A 23,649-nucleotide genomic window follows, 5' to 3' on the forward strand; every position below is an offset into this window, starting at 1 on the left:
ATATGTAGTCAAGAATGTAAACAATCTACGCATCTATATATATATATATATATAGATGCGCAATGCCAGCTGGAGATTTCCTCCATATGTTTTAATAACAATGTCCCTCTTGGTTTCCCATCTCAGCTGCTACCAATCCGCTTATTCTTTTCTCGCTACTTTTCCACCCCTATTCCTTGAAAATCCTGTCATTGTGGCGGTCCCCAGATTTAATACAGCCTATAGCTCGTACTGCGGCTACCGTCGATGCCGTATGGATTCCATAGACTATATAACGGCAATAGTAATAATAAAACTAATGAACCAGGTTCATTGACTTCAGGCAGCTTTGCAACGATGTGCGAAGATCGACCTACGACCAATGAAACTCGTACACCAAAGCTGGCCCGAGCAGCGATGCAGTAGAATAAAAGGGATGAACAATGAAAGCCATATCGGTGGAGGGAAGCAGAGAACAAATTCGGATTTTTGGGCTTATCCTGTCTCGGAGCAGTGCCTAACTACCTGGTCAATATTAGACGTTAGACTGGTGCGCGTCCGTATTACTCCGTTCTTTCGACCAATTACCCCTAGAATGTCATGACTACCGCAACGACGGTGTCGGCGAAGGCAAATAAAGCAGAGGCGGCACCGGTACATACGGCAATCCAGCTTTTGCTTCGTAAGGGAAGACCTATGGAAGCACACAGCTGTAGCCTATTCTTTTTCTCGGGCCTTCGATAACACGAATCCGTCTGAATGTACAATGGTACGTTCACGAACGACGGGTAACCTACGATACTCCGTAGCGGGCTAATCCCCCGTGGTGAGTAAGTTAAACAGAGAAATGTTGACTTAAGTAGTCGTACGGTGATGTTCTGGCAGAAATGCCAATTATGCGACTAGGTTTCATATGCTTATTATATCGGTTCCGGTAATGGAAAGCCGAGGAGATTGTTACTTATCTATTTATGTTCGTTACTGCCTTCAAACAGATACTGCTAACAGGGGTGTGGGTATAGGTGTAGCCCGCTATAGTATGAAAGAGTAGTACAATAGCGAACGAATAGATCAGGTATTATATTCATCTTGACTATATTGATATCAAACTTTCAAAACGTATACTTGCAGCTCTGACTATCAATGTTAGCTATTATTCTGCGTAGGGTTGGCACGTGCAGCATACGCGTGCGTCTATTTCCATTATTTGTATTACCAGCGGTAAGTAGTAGATAATAACTGTGTTTTTTTAACGCACAACCGCCTGAACCTCCTAATGCTCCATTGGATTTCACTATGGAGCTCTGCAATAGTAATTCTGAATCAATAACGAGCGGACGGTAAAACGAGCATGGGAAAAAAAACCTATATTATTTTTTTTATTCGAAATTAATTCAGATATGAAAAACATGTAGGCTTTTTCAGTCATGACATTAGGCAGAACATGTGTCACGCTCAAACCAATAGGCAGAGAAATAACGTAAGTAACAAACGCCTATCCTCACTATGATGAGGTCGTCCACCTGCACATTTGCGTCCGTATCCATCAGTGCGAACATCTAATTATGTCTGCTTAAACCAACATGCCGACCCGCTGTGAATATCCTACTTAGCCGACTATAGGCTTTAAGATTAGTCGCACTATTCCCGTACTAGTATTATGAGCAGACCGCTTGCCTATATAATGAGCATCATAGGGGAATAAACACCCCAGCAGTGCCTCCTGGTGAGGCCTGATAAGGTGGCGACATAATGCCTACAACGCGTCCGATGCTGCTACTGCTGAAGAAGATGCAGCACTACACCAACAAGGAGATCCCTTTCATTTCGTCTTCGTTCTTTCGTGCGCGGCGTGATCTTTTCGACGTCTCTAACCCTTTATAGCAAACTAACAGCATTATCGGCCATTGTCGCTTGCCGGCTAGACAGCTGCTTTCCTTTGCCGTTGCTTCGTCTAGGCTTCCCGTACGCTTATCTCGTCCCTTTGGCAACTCATTGAAGGTTGCTTTACTCAGTTTCCATCGCCACCCCATATCGGCACTGTTGAGTGCCGAGCACGCAGTTCGCGTATACAACACACAGCCGTTGGTGACGCTACGACTACTGGATTTTCAAATGTAGTTTTCTTATATTTATTGCGAACAAATTCCCTCTGCAACCGCCCAAACTGACGCCACAGCAGATAACAGTGGAACTAATCTGAGACTGATGGGTACCTTTATTAGCTAGCACGACGATACGATGATTTCTTCGATTCTTCACGAAAACAGCTCAGGCACACTGAATAGCTTCGAATAATAGAATAACTATCGTATTGAACATCGAAGGGCCCTTTAGAAGCTGTTTTAAATAATGCAATAAATATCAACATTATCACGAGTGAAGGAAGTGTCGGTAATGGGTCTGAAACAGATTTGCGAGCTGAACCAACTGAGTAAGATGGACCCCAATTGATGCATTAAGCATTTTTCATTAAGCAATGTCAAACTGGTGATTTAGCTACAGTTTGGACCCTAGAAGTGGCTTTCCAGAACAGATTTTTAGTTCCTAAACGTAATAGTGGTCCTGCTTTTTATGACTTAAATTAGGCGAGAATTGTTGCAGATTTGGTAAATAGACGCCACGTTTGACAGAACGGGCGAGACGCAAAACAAGCATTATATCGAAAAGCTAATGATGTCACACAGGATACTTTTCCAGGATTAGGGTTGTTTTAAGGTTCAGGATTCGATTTCTCTAATTCATTTTGCTCTTCGTATCTTTCAATCGAATAAATTTCAGATCAGTGAGCTATGGAAAGCATGGAATTGCTTCAAACGCACGATCGATGCAAAAGCTTTTCGTCTTACTTTTTCTAGATAAATAGGTCAAGACGATTTTGAGAAGAATAATTCAGGACACACTGTATTAACCACTGCACCCTGAACCTATTTTGCAATCAACAACGTTCGAGGCAGTACGGAGCAAGGCTAGAAAATTTTAATAATTCCTTAACTGGTCGACTATAACAGCAGGATGCGTGATTGATTTGGCTTATATTCAGATTTAAAAATCACGACACAGACTGCTTCGACGTACAGCCATTGTACAAACCGACGTACAAACCATCCAGCGTAAAATCAACATAATTCAGACCTCTACGCAAAGATCCTGATAGGTCTAAAGATCCCGCCTCAATCACTTGGCCACTACGGGACACCATGAAGCTGATGTAAAGTAAATTGCAAGCTCATTGAAAGCATCAGTCATTGCTGGTGTCACCTTTTTGGTCCGCACTCAGGTTTTGTTGCTGTAACACTTTGAAATTCGACAAGTATAAGATCTGATGCTTTTCTTACGGCTTTTCGTGTCGCGTTTGGGTGCAAATGACTTGTAGCAATACAAAAGAACTTGTCGCCAGTAAGGAAATTGGAAATCAGTATTTCCATACCACATTGCCTCCACCTGATTTTTTTTTCTTGCTTAAAACTCATGTTGGTTCCATTAAGGTTGATGCCTTTAGGCGGGCACCCAGAATACGCGGATAACTTTTATAAACTAAGCTCTAAATTGGTCACAATCGAACTGTGCTTCTCGAGGCCCATTTGAGGAAACTCCGAAAAAGGCCACGCTATTACGTACCTTGGTAGCTGATTTCTTAGCAAAGTTCTATTTTGGTCAGAGCCGCCACTCAGTTGTTCCTTCTACGACAGGCCTTGATAGCACAGCGTGCCACTGCTTCAAAAAGATGTTAAAATAGGAGCAAATACAAGCACTGTGGAGTAACCGAGCTGGAGTGGGAACTACGATGGTTATCACTTCCCTCTAACTTGGCTTTTTACTGGGAAATCAAAATATGTTTACGCCCAGATTCGAATCTAGATCACCAGTGCCCATCGGGCTCATAATCAAGGACGCTGCCACTGTACCACGAACGGCACCTTAGCACAGTGACTATTCGATCGTAACGCAGCGCTTTATCATCGAAATAATCATTTTTTTCGATAAGGGTTTAGAACAATTGTATAGAATGGAAAGCTTATCTTAAGCGGGTGATAGGAGCATACAGAGGCTGTATTAAAGTGGAGTAGCGTACCTGCGCACTGATACTTCATTTTTCCAGCAAAATTTCAAACACCGCTTAGACCTTGAGGCTATTGAAGAGCGTTGAGCCTACCTACAACAGAACGTACCGCATGTACCACCGGGCGCACCGTCCACGAAAACTATCAGACCATGACGATTGCCACCAATCGCGCCCGCGATTGTACCTGTTTAACCTGCCGCCTTGATAATTACTAAAGCCCACTATCTTGATGTTAGGCCTAATGCGCCGGCAGATATTTATCACATGTCCGTATAATCTATTTTGTAAAAAAGAAAGTGTTTAAACTTTTGCGAGTAGTTATGTTCATATTTGTTTATTTAGAACAACTAACTCAAGGCATAGGTTATTATTTTTATATCTACGTTGCAGTGAGTACGCACTCGACTCGAACCAAACCAGAGATTTATCCAACTGGTTGTTAATTCTATGTAATAAGGCCTTAACATATATATTATGATGACATATATAATCGAAATATGCTCTATGTCTATAATATGTTTTCAGTACGTTTGATCCAGACGGGCAGACAGTATAATTTAACCACTCTTGCCGTAGCGCTTTCCCATCCGAGTTAATCTGTCCGCTTCAATGTGAGTCACTATTACCTTTAGACAGTCCAACTGTTAAGATATGTTTTCCAAGGCCAGATTGTCCTCCGGACGGAGTCAAAAAAATAAACAGAAATCAATTGACCTCAACAAGGTGGCAGTTATTGAGCAGCTTCACAGGCTAAGACAAAGCAACAGGAAGAAAAAAGCCTGCAAACGCAAGGTCAGAGCTAGTGTTTTGGATTATAGGCTTTAAGGTCCAGGACACACCCATGCGTGTTCCTTTGGACTGTCCTTCGATAGCGTGGCTTTATGTACGTTTGCCACCGAGAACTGCAAGCTCCCTTCTCGGTGGGTGCTTAATGGTTACCTACTTTACCTCCTCAGCTTTCTGCTAGACGAATACCGGTTCTATTTCCGCTCTGTATCGAAAGCTCGCGGCATCCCTTTCCGACACTGGAAGTCCCCCCTTTGTAGCTACTAGCGAACGTGATTTGCACAGATTTAGCTAGTTTGGGGCCATAAAGGAGCACCTGCAGGTGCGACAGCGTTCCCTACAAAGCACGTAGAGAGGCTGGATTGTACTTAGACACCATACATATTCTGGTAAAAGTTATACATCGGCAGTACCTTGATAAATTAGTAAATGAGATATAATGTAGATCTGAAATCTGAGTGTTAATACTGTTGAAACGCTGGAGTTTGATATTTATTTATAATTTACGTTTAATAGTACATTAAGTTAGGTAGAGTTATACATTGATATATATATATATATATACCGATGAAAGAGACTTTTTTCAAAAGAAATTTCAGACCATAGTGGATCTATACGTTCAACTAATGTGCACTGAGGCATAATTTGTAGTTCTCTAAGTTAACTATACGTTAGAATTTTCGTTTCGTTCAAATAGGAACGTCTGTTTATTGCTTTTATATTATATGGACGATCTATTAAAAGTCTAGTTCAGTAAATGTATCTCGCAAACGCGTGCTTTTGTCTCATAACAGTCCATCATTTTGGCAGACTTTGAAAGTAGGCTGCCTTTCAAAACGACAATAAAAGCTACCAATAAAAACGACAAAGGCGAACGGTCAGTTCCTTCAGTCGAAATCGTTGTTTATTTTCTTCATTCGGCCACACATAAACCTACTATAATATATATATATATATATATATAAGTTTAAAGAATAAACACTGAAAAAGATGCGAGAAACTATAACTAATAATTTATATTAGCAATAAAGCTATACCAAACGATCGCACTCACTTCACGACTTCATGGATTTCTTGTATAAGCGAGTGCCTCCCTTGGTAGACAAAGCGGTGCTTTCACTAAATACAATTAAAAGCATAATAAGATACGGGTCAGGCTTAACAGGTTAACGTTTGAGGTTCACTGTAAAATAAATAATCAGTTACGTTATGAAGTTCATAAAGGCCCGTCCCCTCTTCTCATACAACTCGGTCAACGATAGAACAGTAAACCATCCAACTTACACAGCTCACACGCTTCCTCGAGAGCAGAAGTTCCTCATAAGTTAACCTACGACAATTAACGAAACATAGTCGTTTTTTTTTTGAATGATTACTATCAATCTGGGCAGTTGCTACATATACAGTACACAGCGCTCGTTTAACCAAAAGAAGTCGTATTCTCATGCATCGACGTAAATAGGTCTGTTTTTGGAGCGTATTTAGAGAACCTCGAGCATTCTCTAATGAGAAAATTATATTCATTCAATGTTAAACTAAACACCAAAAGCCTTCTTTTTTCTTCTTCTAATAACAGTAATAATACTTTCTCATGGAATTTGCAATTGTACGGTATTTTCACTGCATTGTTACGCTCTCATATGGATGGTTAACTGATAACCGGCGGTCTCGGACTTCATTGGTACTAAGATGCGGAACTATTTATCTCCTACGAATCGCAGCAACAGCAACATTGGCATCGACTCAGGATCAGCAATAGAGGACAGTGACTGAGGAGCGCATCTGAACAATGTCGGATATAGCCTGATATTACCTCGGTAAAAGCGTAGAGATGATGTCCGTTGTTGGTAACTGAGCTTCACTAATTAACCTGCTCCAGTAGCAAAGCAGTAAGGGAGAAGTAATGGTGATAACACTGACGATGCTCGTGTGTGGGGATTCAAATGTGTACCTCACATATATTATACTATTATCTGTTGCTGCTGTCGCATTGACTTCCGTTGTTAGCTCGCAGAACAGTGCAATCGAGTCTGCCAAAACCTTCTGTTACGTTATCTAGCGTTGAGCCAGAACGGCCTGTGGTTACACTGGCATGACTGAGAGACGCCGTTAGATTGAAATCCAATCAATTAATGATGAATGCTTAGGTTTTTATACCAGGGCGCACTTTTTACCACATAAAAATAGGGCGGATAAAATACCGAGTGAAAGAGAACATTCATATAAAGTCTACTATACCATTTAAGCCCGTACGGCTTATTTTCCATCGAAGATATCGGCCATGCGCTCAACCTCTGTACTGGGTCCTATGCGTAGGTATTCAACGCGTTCTCGTACCAACGTGCCTTGAAGTGGAAGTTGTTAAGATCGTATGAAACGTTTTGCTTCTGCTTATGCATCTTCCATTTTTCCGAAGAAGTTAGCTATGGTGCGTGACAAAGAAGTCATCGATTTGATTCGTTGAGAATGGTTGTTTTGTCTTTCTCCCATTCGATACATAGACATACGCATATATGTGTGTGGAAGCTTGCTCTCCACCCTAAAATAGAGATAAGGAGCAAACGATCACAGGAAACTGGGCTATGTTTAGCCTATGCCCCATGACAAACTACAAAATACTACAAAAGGGTGCGTCGGGTCGTACTGGAGACGTGAGTTCAATAATCGTTGGATATAAGCAAGATGCTAGAAACTAGAGATGAATTACCGACATTGGCGTATAAAAATTGAATAAGATAGCCCATATAAGAGACACAAAATATCCGACTAGTTACATTTCGATGTATATTTTTGTCCACCAAAATACACTTGAAAAATATATTTTTTTCAATGATGTAAAAGAAACAGGGGTGCTAGAGAATGCTTTGGGTCACACTGGTTAAACTAATAATATAAGAGTAGAGGTTTAAATACTTCAGTATGCAATATGCCTGCATAGATATATTTCATGACTTCGGTCTGCTTGAGGTGGTACGCATAGACACATTGTACGTTCGTCATGGTAAACGTATCAGTAGCGTGCTTTTCGCCTAGTTTTGGCAGCTTTGGATACATGTCGCCAGCCATCACATTAGCCAACTTCAAAACTACTATTTTTTTTCGGCCATACGACTTCCGGTAGGCTACACCATGGAAAAGATCAGTGAAACATTACCAGCAGCGAGGGTAGCCAGGAACCTATGGTAACGCCGTTCGACTTTTTGTCCCCTTTACAGGGTATTTTGCCCCGAAGACCCTATATGTCTCTCTCGCACTTTTTTTTCCCTTTAACGCCTACCATATTTTTAGGTTTCTCACTGTTGTACAGTCTGACCCGCAGCACAACCAGCGTAGTGCATAGACTAGCAGGAAAAGCAGCACGAGTCAGTTTAGTAGCAACGTTATCAACAAACGCTTCATATTGTCCGACGCCCCTCGAAACCTCGCGACCCCTTCCGACCCGCGCGACTCAACCAGACCGTCCTTTTCTCGGATAGCTTCACAGCGCGCGATAACAACTTTTTGTGCGGCTACTGCCGCTGCTGTCCTCGGACCACTACGAGTGGAAGCATTGTCTCCGCCGACGCACCATCTGCTATTCGCTGCTACCCACTGCCTTTCCTACTGTGCAGTGCCTATTCATTTCATTTTCAGTTTCCGACATCATCACTACCGCCCAACAGCCAACCCCCTGACGCGCGCTCTTTTTCGCCCAGAAAAACTGCTCTGTAGGAAAGCATTCGTGAGGTGGCGTGCAGGCACAGGCGAACGTCGCTATACCGAAACCATATCTGTTTGGTGGAAAACACCCGACAAGAATAGGGACGAACTACAGCTGATAGTATTGCAACTCGCATCGCGTATGTTAGCTATGGAACAACATCAGGTATTGATTGTGCTTCTTATTCCAGACCAAAGGGATAGTACTTTTACAGCCGTGCGGCAGATCGATAAAATCGTAAAAATGCTCTTGCCCATAAATGGGCGAGAAGTGTAAAGCTAGAGCGAGCAACTGCGAAAGAACAAATTAATCTATACATATATCTAAAAGCTTAGTTAAAAAGCTTTTGTTACTTTAACTGTAAAACTCGTAGTACACTATTGTTTCAGCCCGCATATATATTCAAGAAGGCGTTTCGCCATATTATAAGTGCGGCTAAAGGGAGCTTGATACGTTTGCACAAGATCATCAGTTCAACCGGGTATAACAGCTGACTATAGAACTCGGGGGCCAACAAGACGGCTTCGAGTTTAGGGTGCTTTTGAAACAGGTGAAACCAGGTGTTTACTTGGCAATTTTGTTTAGATATAAGAGGCTTTCCGATTTAACCAGTGACAGCCGCTGACGTAAAATTATCGGATAGTACTTTGTGTCAAGAAATATTTTTAGGTGCTTTTGTTCTCTATTGACCCTACCGGCGGTCCAGGTTGCTTAATACCATTTTCTCGTCGCCTGTTGACAACCGGCCGGGTAATTAACAATTGAGCTTTCGCTGGTCTTGTAACGGATTTCAAGTGCTACGAGTTTTACTGGCCTCGTTTGCTACCTAGGCTACGATTTTCGTACGTTCTTAATCGTGAAACGCTATTACATGACGTACACGGTATGGCAAATGCTATCTATATCCGCTTCCTAACCTAGGCAAGTGGCTACTCATCGTTGCTGTAACAGGCTCCGCTTTCTCAAGAAAAACCCTATAAAAGGAACCGACTTAGAGAAGAAGAGGCTGTGGCCAGTTGAAAACGACCGTAAGAACTCTATGGAACACCCTTTACACCTCCACAGATGAAGACCCGCAAAGGAGAAACAGCTTTACCGACAATTGCCGCCGACACGAAACTTACGTGACGAGAATCCAAATAAGCGCTAGTCGAGGTCTTGCTCTACACGGCAGGTTGTCAATCCTCGTCAACCTGCGACCGCCGCAACCGGTAATTCGGTGACCGGACGACCATATGGCAGAAGTCTCGGGATTTAGGGACGGACTATGGCGGTTACAAACAGCGCTAAATGGCACTATGCGGTGGCTAATATAAAGCGACGACGATGGCGTTTCTTGCCCTGGACACAGCTGTCGCGTTCATTTGACCTAATGGCTCTCTCGTTGTTTAATAGCTGTAAGTTGCTGCACATACACAGCAGGGCCGTGCTAGTCTAGGAATAGAGAAAAGTATTCGTCCGAAGGGGAGAACAAGTGAAAGACCAAGAAAGAAAAAAGGTAGCGGCAAGTGCAAACCTTCATCGGCCCCTTCCCCAAGTTTTGTAATAACCGCAGTTCTCGAGCCGTATCAGGTTGGTTCCTTGTTGGGCCTGACAGCGAAATTAGGATTTGATAGAAGAAGGCCCGCGCGACGATTACGCCTAGTCAAGTTGGTTAGAAACATGGCCGAGCAGATAGGGGACAACCTTCTCGCATCGAGTGACATTTAACAGCAACTCTTGCCGATATGACAAGTGCTATGATATTAGGACATCTCAAGGCAATAACAGGTCATACCGCATTCTTCTATGTGACGCTATCTATACACACGAGTAGAATTAATATATAACAATCCAAAATATCACGACGAATCGTCTTTTTTTTTTTATATTTTTTAATACAGTGTCCCACTAATTTCAGCCTAACCCAAAAATGTATCGCATTATATACGCATATGACACCACGAAAGCTTTCAGTAGGTAGACAAGGACATTTAAATATACGCTAAACGTAAAACGTACATGCGTTGCAGTGTACTATGTATGTATTTTTTAAGGATTTTGAGTGAGCTAAACAACTATTTTCATTGCACGATTCAACATTCTTTGTGAACGTGTTCAGGCAGGTTTTTTTCATTATGCAATACATAGTCTATTATATATAAACAAATACACTGAAGAAGGTCTCTACTTGAAAATGTGCCCTTCATATAGCCACAAATTTTACTTCGCATGACTCCGGTTCAAAGAGACATCGAGCGGACCATAAAAAATGCTTTTTAAAAGCTTCAACCCTTACGCGCGTACGGTACTGCACTGCACGAACGTTTTTCCTCCGATGTACGAAGTCGAAATGTCTTTGCAGGCCTAATCGAGATTTTCGTGACGTCGTTGTCGTTGCGGAATAAAGCCGAAGCTCCGCCCACTCTCCGAGATCTCTTCCCGTTTCCCTTGCCACCGCCCTCTCCACAACCAGCGTCCGCATCCTTCAGGTACACGTGCTCGAACGGGCCATATCGTTTCAGAGTAGCTTTATTGGTCAGAGATGCGGGCCATGTTGATGTGAACCGAAACATAGAGCATTGATTAAGTGAGACTGAGCGCAGATCCTATTTGTCGTACACTTTCGAACCTAATGAAATCCGACATAACGCAATAGACGATGTGTCAGTGCAGACTACAAAATATCAACAAACGCTTCAGAGGAGTGCCTTTTGTTGAAGTGAAAAAAACGGATACCCAAACCTCTCAACGGAAGCTTCATGTAAGTAGAGAGTGAGTCATCAAGAAGCCAAAAAGAACTGTTTCGTTCGCAGTATCATCTTAATGTCTCGTTAAAAAAAAAAGACTGATCGCACTGCCTTCCATTGGTATTCGTCGATAGTAAGTGTTTACTAAACTAAAATCATAAATGTAAAGTAATCGATAATTACTGTTATGTGATAGTCACTGTTGATGATTGCTTACATAGCATATGGGTAGAAATTTATGTATATAAAACACTTTCATTCTACTGCTGTACCGCAAAAAGGACGGCACGATCGAGTAGCTTCCATTAGATTGAGGCACACAGAATCATTTCCTTTACCTCTCAACAGTTTTCCGTATAGATGGCTATACCCAAAGTTTAAAAAGTCGTCTCAAAAAAAAACAGGCGTTGTAGTTCTAGAAAGCTAATCCTCTGAGACAAAACTGCGTAAAGATTTACCACGTCAATCACATAAAAAAACTACTTATCTACTGCAAGGAAATTCAGCGTTCGGAGTAATATAGGGTCGTTTTTGAAGTCAGCACTAGCTTGGGTGCATAATTTGGCCAATTACGGCTGTACAGAAAAGGGGCAAGCGACACCCAAGCCCAGTGATTCGTTCCAATCCGCTATTTTATAGAAAATTATGGGTGTATCCTTGCTAATCACAGCCCATCGTTCATATAAGCCGCTTGCTATATCGAAGAACAGGATCGCAACATTATATATCGCATAGATGATCGTTTGGGATTTTTTCGTTAAATAAAAACAAAGAAGATTTATAAAGAAATGTCTCGCGGCTTTGTAGTCCAAAAAAGATATGTCTCCCGTATTTAGCCCGCTAGGGGCACATTCATGCACCTGGCAGATCGTAGAATACGATCAGCATCAATGATCAATGCTTGATGGTGAGCCTGTAAATAATTTTATTATACTAAAGCCTATAAACTAATTTGGTAAGGCTGCTGATATTAAATAGTCTCATTAACTAGTCAATGTAAAGATAATAGATTTACTTTTAATAATTTATAAGTATTAAAAATATATTTAATAATTACAATGAATACTATAATTATTATTATAAAAAGGCCATACCATAGATTTAGTGAAGTTACTCGTGCCGCGCGTATTAGAGGCGACTTGATCTGGTGAGCGGCACGATTATTTAAATGAATGATAATGCCTATTTAATTATAAACAACTACAGTTTATGTGCTTTAGTGCGTCCCATTATCTACCGATAAGGGTGCTTTTTTTCTATTCTAAGCTTTGGCCACTGTTTCTTACTATAAGGATGACCGGTAGGGGTATATGAGTGGTTTCTCCAAATAAGGGAAGATAGCGTTTATCGCATATCCCATGTAGGGCATCTAAATTTTGTGACAGATGCCACAAAGTAGGCTTGAAAACCAATAACGACCTCAACGCTTTCGACAAAGGGGAAATCCACCGGCATCGACTTCGATTAGTACTATCGTCGTATCGCTTGTGCGCTGTACCAGTTGAGCCCCGTAGACTTTAAAACGTTATTGACCTAATCGATAATAACATCTAAAGTAGACGTATGTCAATTTTTTAGCATGTTCTGCTAAATTTTTCCGGCACAACATATGGCTAGTTTATGTCCTCTGTTCGCAGTTTCACTTAATTGACCAAGATGACGCCGACCTGCGACAGTGCCCATGTTTTATGGGTTACCTAGCAGGAAGTCAGCAGCGTGGCGAGAGGATTCTGTTACTCACCGGACAAACGCTTCCAGCTTATTGTTCATATGCTCGCGCCTGAGATCGATGCAGACGTCTGCGCAGGTCTACGTAGGGCAACGTCCGCCTGTATTGGACGTTACGTCTTGCAGCGACTGTCACAGAAAGTCCTAAATGGATTCAACCGCGAACCCACCGATATTTCTATATTCCTAACTGCGTATCCAAGCGTATCTCGTTTTCGGAGAACGTCAACCGATCCGTAATGCCTAGGCACGACAAAAACACCATTTAATATGCATAAACCACTGGGACTGTATGTAAAGAAAGCTTGGAAAGATCATATCTACCTTCTGGGTAGCTAATCACAGTGTGGAGGCCAAACTGTGCCCATGGCCCTTTCGGTCTTGTACACCATGTATATATATATATATGATCATGCTTTGGGCGGAAAGAAAGTCTATTAGTCACGAATGCTCTACTATTGAACTACATATATATATTTTTCATACAAAATAAGAATTCGTGTGCTTGTAGTATTTTGCATAGTGGACTAAATGGGGGCAAGACGTTCTATTTTGATCTGAGTCACTGTTATTTGGAGCCCATATGAACATTTTACCCGTATCACGTATATGCTGTATTCGTATTTTTCTTTGCAATGCGGGGCACAGTGTGCTTTATTGATACAATCGTATAAACTGACTAAGACTAAATAGGTTATGAGTTAAATGTTGTTTTTGCCCTGTTTATAGGGGAAAAAATAGTATTTCCGAGAACGACATATTACCTGCCTTGTACATCTTGAGTGATTTTATCCTATCGTTTTGAGTGCAACGAGCCCTGATTTAAACACCGTCGCTGTACGATACATAGAGAAACTGAACAAAGTTAGTCGGCAGAATGTAACGTTATTAACAGAAGTTAGTTGAATTACAAATTTAGAATACGGTCGAGACAACTAAATAGCAACAATAACACTGAGAATATTGACGTTTTCGTAGGTCCTTGTAGATTTTAGTACCAATCAAGCTAGGAAGTTACTACATGATTCGCTTGTTATTATTTGGCTACGTGGACTTCACTACGTTAGCTACTTTGCCCCACTGGCTTCCTTCGGCCCGTTCGTTGATGAACCTCAGCAATCAACTGACTGACTCTAGCAGCAATTCTATATAATACTAATGTCGAACAATGTTAGAGAATATCTTGATTGAAAGTTTGATGAAGACTTTTTTTTAGAAGTTCTAGAATAAAGGTATGTCACAGTGTTTGAAAATACCCGTAATTAGTAAAAAATGATTGGATTTCCTCCGAGTAACTCTTCGGCTGACATCAAGTAGTTTGAATGTGAAGAACGGACTTCACACTTAATTAAACATCACCAACCATAATATATATAAAGGAAACGAGATTATACGCCCGCGCAAGTTACCGGGGCAAAACATGAATCAAATATCCAAACGATTCGTCTTCGATGGTACTACACTAATTGCCATCTTATATAATATAATAATTCAGTCTGTGAAGCACAAAGCCCATCTGACCCTGGCAGTACAATATTGCTAGAACCAAGCTCCCTCTATGTGTTTCGCTCGCCAAAACGGTATTAAAAAGAACAGCTGCAACCATTGCTTGAACTTGAGTTTAGGTCCTGTCAGGACCCGTCCTGATTAATCGAACTGGGCCTAGCTATTCTTTCTGTACGTCGAACATAAGTTAACTCTAAAAGCGCAGAAGTGTAGTTGCATTTATTGGAATAGCGAGTGAGGTGCTAGTCCAGTCGAATAGTCTTTACGAAAAAATGCTCATGAAGGGACTTTATGTTCGAGTTAGCTGTTTTTTTGTGTCTGCATAGTCTTTCTGAAATGTTCCTTTGAAACTGCGTATTCTACAAACGGGATAATCGTTCAGTGGATTTAAACAATTCCTATCTCGTCGGGTAAGCTTAAGAATTCTATGCTATATTTTCATGTAATTTATATGCGTACATTTAAAATGTGTTAATAGATGATTACGGGTTTAGATACCGGAAAAAAAAAAAGCCATTGTGAGCATTTGTCCGTCGTCTAGTGCACAGTTTGGCCATACGATCTGCAGACGTAATGGATAGAAGATTTTCGAAACGATAGACTGATTGGCCATAGTGGGGCATTTGGCCTGCTCTCTCAACAGAGACTGCTTACCCGCCCTGAAATTCTGTTACGGTTCTGTGAGAAGCCTAATGGCTAAACAGGGATGATTAAGGATTGTCTTAGATCGCTGCGATGGCAGAGTAATTGATAAGTCAATGAATCGAATCATCAAAGGTATTATGTGTGGCAGATTCATTATCTTTAGCGAGACGTGAATGTATCAGCTCGTGCTGAATGGACGAACCTACGGTGCACAGTGCGCTACAACAGGGCTCAAGCTAATCTTTTGCTATGGGTTGCAGGCAAACCCGAGTAGTATACAGTACATCGTCGTTATTCTGGCAGCGTTAACCGTCTACGGAAATTCGCCAAGATGTGGTTTTGTGTTTGACGACCTTTCAGCAATCGTGTCGAATCGTGACGTGCACGGACATACGCCGCTATTTCAGCTTCTCACAAACGACTACTGGGGAACACCAATGAACATGGTAATACACCGAAATTTCTAAAAATGGTATCTAAAAATTGGAACAAAATTTTGTTTCGAAGCGAGCGGGCTATGTAGAACGTGGCTAACAATAGCCACTGGCTGGAACTTGCTAGTTCGCGAAAATAAGAAGATCTCCGTAAGGGATGATAGCTTTGAAATGCTCGATTCACAGAAGATATGTCTATATTCTTAAGAGATATGACCTACCAAAAAAACCTTCGAATTTCATACTTTTCATAAGCTTTCAAATGTCTTAGTGAGACATGCCTGCAAAACCTGCATCGAAGTCGCAAATGATTTTATTTCAGGAGTAGATCCGCTAAGTGCACTCAATAGTTATATTGGACAAACGCAAAGGTATCGATGAATGTACCTTGCCGAACCTTTGGTCTACAAAGAAACCCATCAGGCGAACAATGAGGCTAACTAAGGGCTAAAATTACGGCTAGGTTCTGAACCGCAAGGTAGCAACCTAATGATGCCTATAGACCTGAAGTTATGAAAAGATATATTCTCCCTCAATGCTCTCTGCTTTCAGATTGGGGACACCGGTATGCAGGCTCTCCGAAAATGCTTCTTCTGATACTGCTAAATGATTTCTAGGTTGATTGGTATGAAACGCTATTTTATGAACTCTAGGTTTAGGATTAGTTTTCAATCAAGGTATCATTCATTATGAATTTTTGCGAACCGAATGGTAATTTATTAACCCTTTTACTGTAAAAGTCTTAGGTACGCGATCTAATCTATACAAATTTAAGAACTCGTTTCGACCACACGTTTAGATTTGAATGAAGATATTAAAAAATATGTAATCAATTCCTGTCGAGTACTCTAGATGGTGAAACGCTTGCAGCTGCAGTTCCACCTTCACTCCAGTGAGTCCTGCGGTGTGAAGTTGAGCGTGGTCGTGCAATAGGGATGTATATCTTTGTTTACTATCCTTAGCTGCTTAATGCGGTGTTTTCTCATTAACTGCTCCAATTATTGACTTCCGCCGCAATTAATAAGCCACAAGTCACAACGTTAGGCTACAAAACAGGGACAATATCGCATCGGACGTTCCACTGGTCCAGTTGCATCTATTTATAAATGTCGTCGTGCACAATTACCGTCAAAGATCCATTTTTGGTACAGAAATGGCTCTCTATTGAAAAAAGAAGCAAGCATCCTTAATGTGTCTCTCCTTGATCCACACTCAAATCATGCCACACCTACTTGTCCAACATTTTTACCTTATTAAATTGACCAGAATGAACAAGTACGGTATTTTTTCCATACCTTAAACCTAGGGTCCTAACACCCGCGTATCTCGAAATCTGTTGGCTTCTGCCACAATTCTTGATCCGTCAGATTTTCCTTTTTAGGGAACATTCTACGACACTCATTTTCCCGTTGAAAACCTTTTCCCAGAATTTTTCTTTTTTAGCCGACAGTGTTTCTAGCTGCAGAAACTTTACCAAACACTAAATCTATACTGTTTTAAGCTGTTTTAGAATTGCAAGCGAATCCAGTTCTTCTGATTTTGCATTCTGATCGATTACGGCTCGTCTGCCGAAGGACCAAGTAATTATATCCTAGAGAAGGGTCTCAAAATTCCGGGAAATGTTGCCTCCCTACAATACTTTCAAGACTTTAAGAAGGCGATTGTTTCCATAGGGCATTGCAAGAAGCAAAAACTTTCCAGAAATTTAACCATAACTTGGTAGTAGCGCAGTCCGAGCCTTAAATAGTGTTCTGAAAATTATACGAAAACCAACATAAGAGCGAATGTTCACCCTAATCAGCATTGACATAAAAGATAAATTTCAGCAAGAACAAACAAATTGCTTACTTGTATTGGACATTTTTCTGGAAGTATTTGCGTATATTTTACATTTAGAAATTGAACTGTCTTAAAATTTCGCCAGTAGAGACAACATTGCTAAATAATTATAGAAACCCTATGACGAAGGTGATAGCACCGAACAGCTGGGGGCGAATCCAACCTGAAGACGAAGGAATGTGTTCCTTTATAGTTACGTACGATTTAATAAATTGAAAGAGTTGGCGAATCTAACAAATATGATTGTAATTAGAAAATATTCCGTTTTGCACACATTTTAGGAGCATAGTCACAAGTCATATCGGCCATTAAGTGTGTTAACGTTCCGAATATCTTACGCTCTGCACGGACTACAGTCTTTCGGGTACCATCTTGCAAACGTCCTCCTACATGCAGCCGTGTCCGCCAGCGTACTAAGGTACGTTTTTTTTTTTTTCACTATCTTATAATAGCTAAAAATATCCGTACTTTGTCCAAAAATGCACGTACGGTAATATCCTCAAAGTGTAACAGGTGCATGTTGTCTACGTTACTTATTACTCATGTCAATTGTACATCGAATTATGACGTCTTTCAAAAACGGAATACCAAAAATGTGATCGAGCGTACCTGCTCGAGCACTCAGAACTGCTAGATATAAGGGAAGTATTACGGCAGCTACCGATTAAGGGTTCCCTTCCGAATCTGTGTCCTTGCGAAAACCATTATTTTCCGTGGCACAGGTTTTCCGCACAATGGTTAAGGATCAGCGATCGAATCATAGGAGCGGCGCCGTTTCTCTGCGCATTGCTGTTCGCCATACATCCTATTCACACGGAAGCTGTGAGTAATAATGGGCATGTTCGTTCGGTATCACATTGTTCGAATGGAACATTTCTCAAAGATACTTGTACAGAAAGGTCTTCACGCTGTCGAATGCTTTTTTTTTAAACTGTAGATTTAATTTGCAGGTGACAGGCGTTGTAGGTCGTGCCGAACTTTTAAGCGCCTTATTTTTTCTGTGGTCGCTAATGTTCTGCGAGGACGACTCGTGGACCTCGCAGTCGATCAGCATCGTTATGTGTATATTGGCAACTTTGTCAAAGGAACAGGGTTTTATGGCATTTCCACTATGCATCCTCCTGAAGGTCATTCGGCGTATTCCGCTTCAAAAGCTGTTTAGAAGTTCCGAACATAAGAGCATTTTAATTTACCTAAGAGCGGACAGCCATAGATATGTCGGCTATTTGGTCGCAGCCACAGTATTACTATACGCACGGTATCGCCTTATGAACGGGGAGCTCCCAGTGTTTACCAGGTGAGTAACCCGAAAGTTGGGCAAATGCTAACGATTCTGATGCGTATGGCTAGCTAGCTAGGCATTACATACATTAAAAACATCCTCGATGTATTTATCCCGCATAGGTTTGATAATCCTGCAGCATCGTCGGATCGACCGTATCGTCAGTTGACATTCGCATATCTCGCAGCCTTTAATTTCGGCATATTGCTATTTCCATTTCGGCTCTGCTGTGATTGGACGATGGGCTCTATCCCGTTGGTGGGAGTAACCGACCCACGCAACCTCGCAACATTAGTACTGCTTGCAAGTCTCATAGCCGTCCTGTGGAAGCTGTTTTTAACAGCTGCATCTGGTTCAGAGCGCGAACTGGGTCGTGTGATTATATCTGTGGCGATGCTGATTGTACCGTTTATACCCGCGTCGAATCTTTTTTTTCACGTTGGATTCGTGATCGCCGAAAGGGTCCTCTACATTCCGAGTGTCGGCTTCTCTATGCTAGTAGCCAATGGCGCTTACAATCTACCGAAGCATGCAGCTTATACTCAGCGGTAAGCAATTTTAGTATTAACTGACTTATACCGCCTATATTACGCAGCAAGAATTTAAACTGATTCTTGCTTGTTTAGCTATCATCTAAAACGGTGGTTCACGCTTCTTTTGTCATGTTTCGTGCAGGCATAGCTCACCGAAAAAAAAAACTGGCCGTTAGCCCTTTTCGGTCCACTGCGCTTCTCTAGCACCAGACTTGGTACCAATGTGCTCTGTGGTGCAAGCATGCCATTAAGTATGCTAGTCTCGTATCAGAATTGCCAGCTGTAAACTTCAGAAGGCGTTAAGTCGTTCACTCTTAGCGTAGTTGACATTGTATCGGGAGTAGCTCGATTACGTAGGAAGCAAGTATAGATGTTGCTTAAGGGAACTATCGAATCACTTGTTCTAGGTGAGAAGTTTAATTATGAACGAACAAAACTGAATTAGAAATTCGAGCAAATGCTTTTGTGTTTCTTTTGTTTTTACCTAACAAGAATCACGAAGTATTAATATCTCCTTGTTAAACTAGTTTCTTAAAAAAACAACTTATGCTATTTGAACGCGTTTGTTTCTGTAAATCTTACTTTTACACGCTTTCAGGTGGTGCAAATTGGGTTTGTTCCTCCTCGTCAGCTCGCACATGGTAAAGACAATTCAGAGGAACTTGGATTGGAAAGACGAATTATCCATTTATTTATCTGGACTTCGCACCAATGTTAATAACGCAAAACTGTTTAATAACGTCGGATTCGCCTATCAGCAACAGGAAAACTTTGAAAAGGCACTTGAGTTCTTCCAAAGGGCTTCCATGTTAGTATATAGAAAAAGTGACAGCAATATTCTGATATTTCTATAATTTACTGAACAATTCGAGTTAGTTGAAATTAAATAAGTTAAAGTAGCCCATTTTCTATGAAATATTATTGGAATGGATGAGAAAACGCACTGGAATAGCTTACAATCTAACTAGAAAAAAAATTTTCCTTTAATATCTACATAGATACACGTTGACTTTGTTTTGGTTGAAATAGCTCAAATTCTTTGCAAAGATGTAGCTATTTCTATATAAAGGTTCGAATCGTTCCACTTATCCAATATGGAGTAGGTCTGTGTGTTATTCTAGTAACTAAATGCCCTAGCTTATATAGGACTCGCTCCTATTGTCAGCACGCGAGTGGGAAAATGTAGACTCGAAATTTCAATATGGCGATCACCATTTTAAACTACTCCATTGACACTACGCCACTGTTCTGCTTAGACTCCAGCCGGACGATATTGGTTCGTGGATAAACGTTGGCTGCGCATTAAATAAGCTTTCCCGATTTACTGAGGCTGAAGCTGCCTACAGTAAAGCTCACTCCCTCCTGCCGAGACGCACTCCACGATTAGGAGTCACCTCGAACCCAACAAAGGAACTTAGGATTGCTCCTGTTCATCTGAATGTCTTCGTTAGTTTGGCTAACCTTATCACTCGAAATAACAGCCGCCTACATGAAGCCGATATGGTAAGAACCATTGACATTGACTAAAATCCACCCCCTCCCACAAACGAGTCTGTAATTAGACCAGAGCGGGAACGTTGTCGACCGGTTTTGTCACAACCATCTACTGGCAATGCAATCAGGTTCACTGTAGGTAGACAACGCGACTCAGCAGGTTTAATATCGGCTAATAAATTTATTTCATCTTACGTTAATGCCTTGGTAAATCATTTTCGGCCTTGAGGTCCAGGAACCAACGCTTTAGATGCTCTGGAGTTATGGGTTTAGCCATTACTAATCATGTCACTATTCATACTGCTTAAAATCGATTAGACCGCCTTTTTCGGCAAAGTGCCGTTCTCTGTAGCTACCCATAGTTAATAGAGATAATCCACGAGAAACGAGAACGAACAGCAATAGTCATCTGCGCATAAAAGGGCATGGTATAGTTGACATCGAACAATACCATCTTGACCTTGACACAGAGTCCGTAAAACAAACAATTATTATATTCATAGTGAATGATCAGGGACATTTTCTAAAAATGTATCTATGGGGTCAGCAGACTTAATTAATCGCCAATTTAACGTCTTTTCCGTGTAGCTGTATCGAGAGGCAATAGCCATGAAGCAAGATTACGTGGACGCTTACACAAATCGAGGGGAAATACTTTTGAAGATGGGTCGACTTGACGAGGCAATACAGGTGTACTCACATGCAGTGAAGCTGAAACCGTTCGATCCGAACGTGCATTTTAACCTTGGAGTTGGGCTCGTCAAACTAGACAACCACAAAACCCAAAAGAATTATACAGAGCGGGCTGCCCAAGAATTTCTTACGGTACTGAAACTGGATCCAAGTCATCAGGTAAGAAAATTAAGTGGTAACTCATGTGCGGCTACTTTATCGTATATATATATATATATATATATGTGTATATAGATATGTGTATATATATATATATATACTTCATTCATATGCACTGATTTTATTGTTTAGAGCATAAAGTTGTCTTCAGTACTCAAATCGTGGGTCGAAATAAACGTTAAAGCAACTTTTGCGGGTCGTTTTTAAGGTCCCCCATTTACGTGGCTAATAAACCTTCGAATGCTAATTAAAAGTTAAGAATTTTTGGATTTTAAAGGCATTTCAAGGCGTTTTCCTAGATAATAGATTCAACCTGGCTAGGGGGCCTGTGTTATATTAGCCTATTACACTACGCCATCGCGATTGTTACTGATCTGAGGTACTAACTGTGAAATTAGTATAAGTTATCTGTGGTGTCGAAGGCTAAAATCGATGATACTGTTTACAGAGAGCTTTGTTGAGTTTGAGCATGTGCGTTCAAAATATCAGTGAAGTTCGATTCCGGCGCCGCCTAGTTGATCGGGTTGAGGAAATTGCTCTTACGACTTCGGACGCTCCGGGCCAACATACGTTACCTTTGGAGAACGTTTGGTTCAACTTGGCCATGGCGTGCGTGCAGCATGCTTCGCAATCGTCTCAGCCGTCGTGTAGTCTAGATCGGGGTGAAGTTTTCTTTCGACGAGCTCTTGCACTCCGACCGAACTTTCGGAGTGCACTCTTCAACCTCGGAGTCTTATTGTTCGAACAGCGGCGTATTACGGATTCTGTGATTGTCCTTGAACAATTGGTTACTTGGCATCCGGATCACGTTAAAGGCCTCATGCTGCTTGCCGATATTCACATGATACATAGACAAGACAAGAACAAGGCCAAATTGGTAAGTTGTCTGAAGGATAGATGTATACTGTATTACATTACGACATTATCGAGCGCAGTCGATCCCATAGTATTATAGCAGTAGTTGCTATAATGAATTACTAATTGAATCATTCGTACCGATGCTCAGTTTTATCACAAGGTCCTCGAAGTTGAACGGGTGGATAATCAGGGTGTCCGTTACAATCTCTGCATAGTCGAGTCTTCCACGGAGGCTGAGAAGTCGCGTTGCTCGAAGTACATTACGCGTATCAAGCAAGACGAGGTTTTCCATAAAAGTAGTAATCTCTAGGGCACAGCCATCATTCTGTGTATCTGCACATTGTTATGTAACAAATAAAGGAATCAGATACTATTTTGTTGACGAACTGTAAATAGTCGATGTCTTAGCTTTTACCGATAGTTATTCAGATCGATCGTATGGATAGCATTTCGTTAGCTGTAATGTTCCAGATGGAACCCAGTAATAGCACCGCAACGAAGATTCCTCGATCATAGCGTTTTCATTTCCCTTCTACCTTATAGGTAAAGCCTAGGGGCATACATGTACATGCATTTCAATGATCGAAAAGAACACATTCAAAAAACACGTAGAAAAACCATGCAGTCACAACCAAGCGATCCCCTTCACAACATTTAACTTTAGCCACTACCTATATTCATAGTACAAATGCAATTTTGCTCCGGTCCGACTATTAAAAACTTGCTGATTAGTTATCTAGCCATATTGAAAGTCGTAAGTCAATGAGCCTATTGCCAACGTAACTAACTGACTTCAAACTACTGCACTTTTCCAAAGTGTGCACATTTCACAGGCACATGTATAGAGAAAGCATAATTAACAAGGGCCAGAAGCACGACGGTGAAGATTAACGACTCTAGGGGCTAATGTACTGCCAGTAGGACGATGTTGATGTTGAATCTTGTTCATTGATTATCTTTTAGCGGTTTCAATTTGATGGCAGCCCATCACGACAACGAGAGCAAATATGATTTCTGTGTATCGTTTTCCCAGAACGAGAGAAACCCGCACTTATAGACAGACATATGCTCTCGAGAAGAGCCCTGAGCGGCATCGTCCGTGCGCACCTCTCTTTTTATCCGAAAATGGTGATTATTCCTTGGTGGCTCATTAGAACATGAGGATTACGAAGACCCCTCAAATTAAACGAACCGGCGCCTATATAGCAACGTAAAGCA

General features: G+C 41.3%; 1 protein-coding gene across 5 annotated transcripts in view; it reads left to right on the forward strand.

Moving 5' to 3' along the window:
• The window catches only part of LOC111246602 (protein O-mannosyl-transferase TMTC3-like), a 47,783-nt gene extending 24,959 nt beyond the window's left edge, over positions 1 to 22,824 (forward strand). The window contains exons 1-11 of one of the 5 annotated variants that reach the window (XM_022796462.2): positions 10,882 to 11,274; positions 15,400 to 15,585; positions 17,694 to 17,830; positions 18,135 to 18,234; positions 18,363 to 18,709; positions 18,817 to 19,242; positions 19,826 to 20,035; positions 20,484 to 20,730; positions 21,310 to 21,573; positions 22,022 to 22,450; positions 22,580 to 22,824. In XM_022796462.2, the coding sequence (XP_022652197.1) occupies positions 11,173 to 11,274; positions 15,400 to 15,585; positions 17,694 to 17,830; positions 18,135 to 18,234; positions 18,363 to 18,709; positions 18,817 to 19,242; positions 19,826 to 20,035; positions 20,484 to 20,730; positions 21,310 to 21,573; positions 22,022 to 22,450; positions 22,580 to 22,741 (2,610 nt within the window). In that variant the 5' untranslated portion in view covers positions 10,882 to 11,172 and the 3' untranslated portion in view covers positions 22,742 to 22,824. Of the gene's footprint in view, positions 1 to 10,880; positions 11,394 to 15,399; positions 15,586 to 17,693; positions 17,831 to 18,134; positions 18,235 to 18,362; positions 18,710 to 18,816; positions 19,243 to 19,825; positions 20,036 to 20,483; positions 20,731 to 21,309; positions 21,574 to 22,021; positions 22,451 to 22,579 lie in introns of those variants that run through there. The other 4 variants (XM_022796464.2, XM_086982683.1, XM_086982684.1 and 1 more) reach the window with 4 other exon arrangements.
• Positions 22,825 to 23,649: the final 825 nt, after the last annotated feature.

Source organism: Varroa destructor, unplaced genomic scaffold (assembly GCF_002443255.2).
Source record: "Varroa destructor unplaced genomic scaffold, Vdes_3.0 BEIS01000003.1, whole genome shotgun sequence".
Taxonomy (NCBI): Eukaryota; Metazoa; Arthropoda; class Arachnida; order Mesostigmata; family Varroidae; genus Varroa; species Varroa destructor.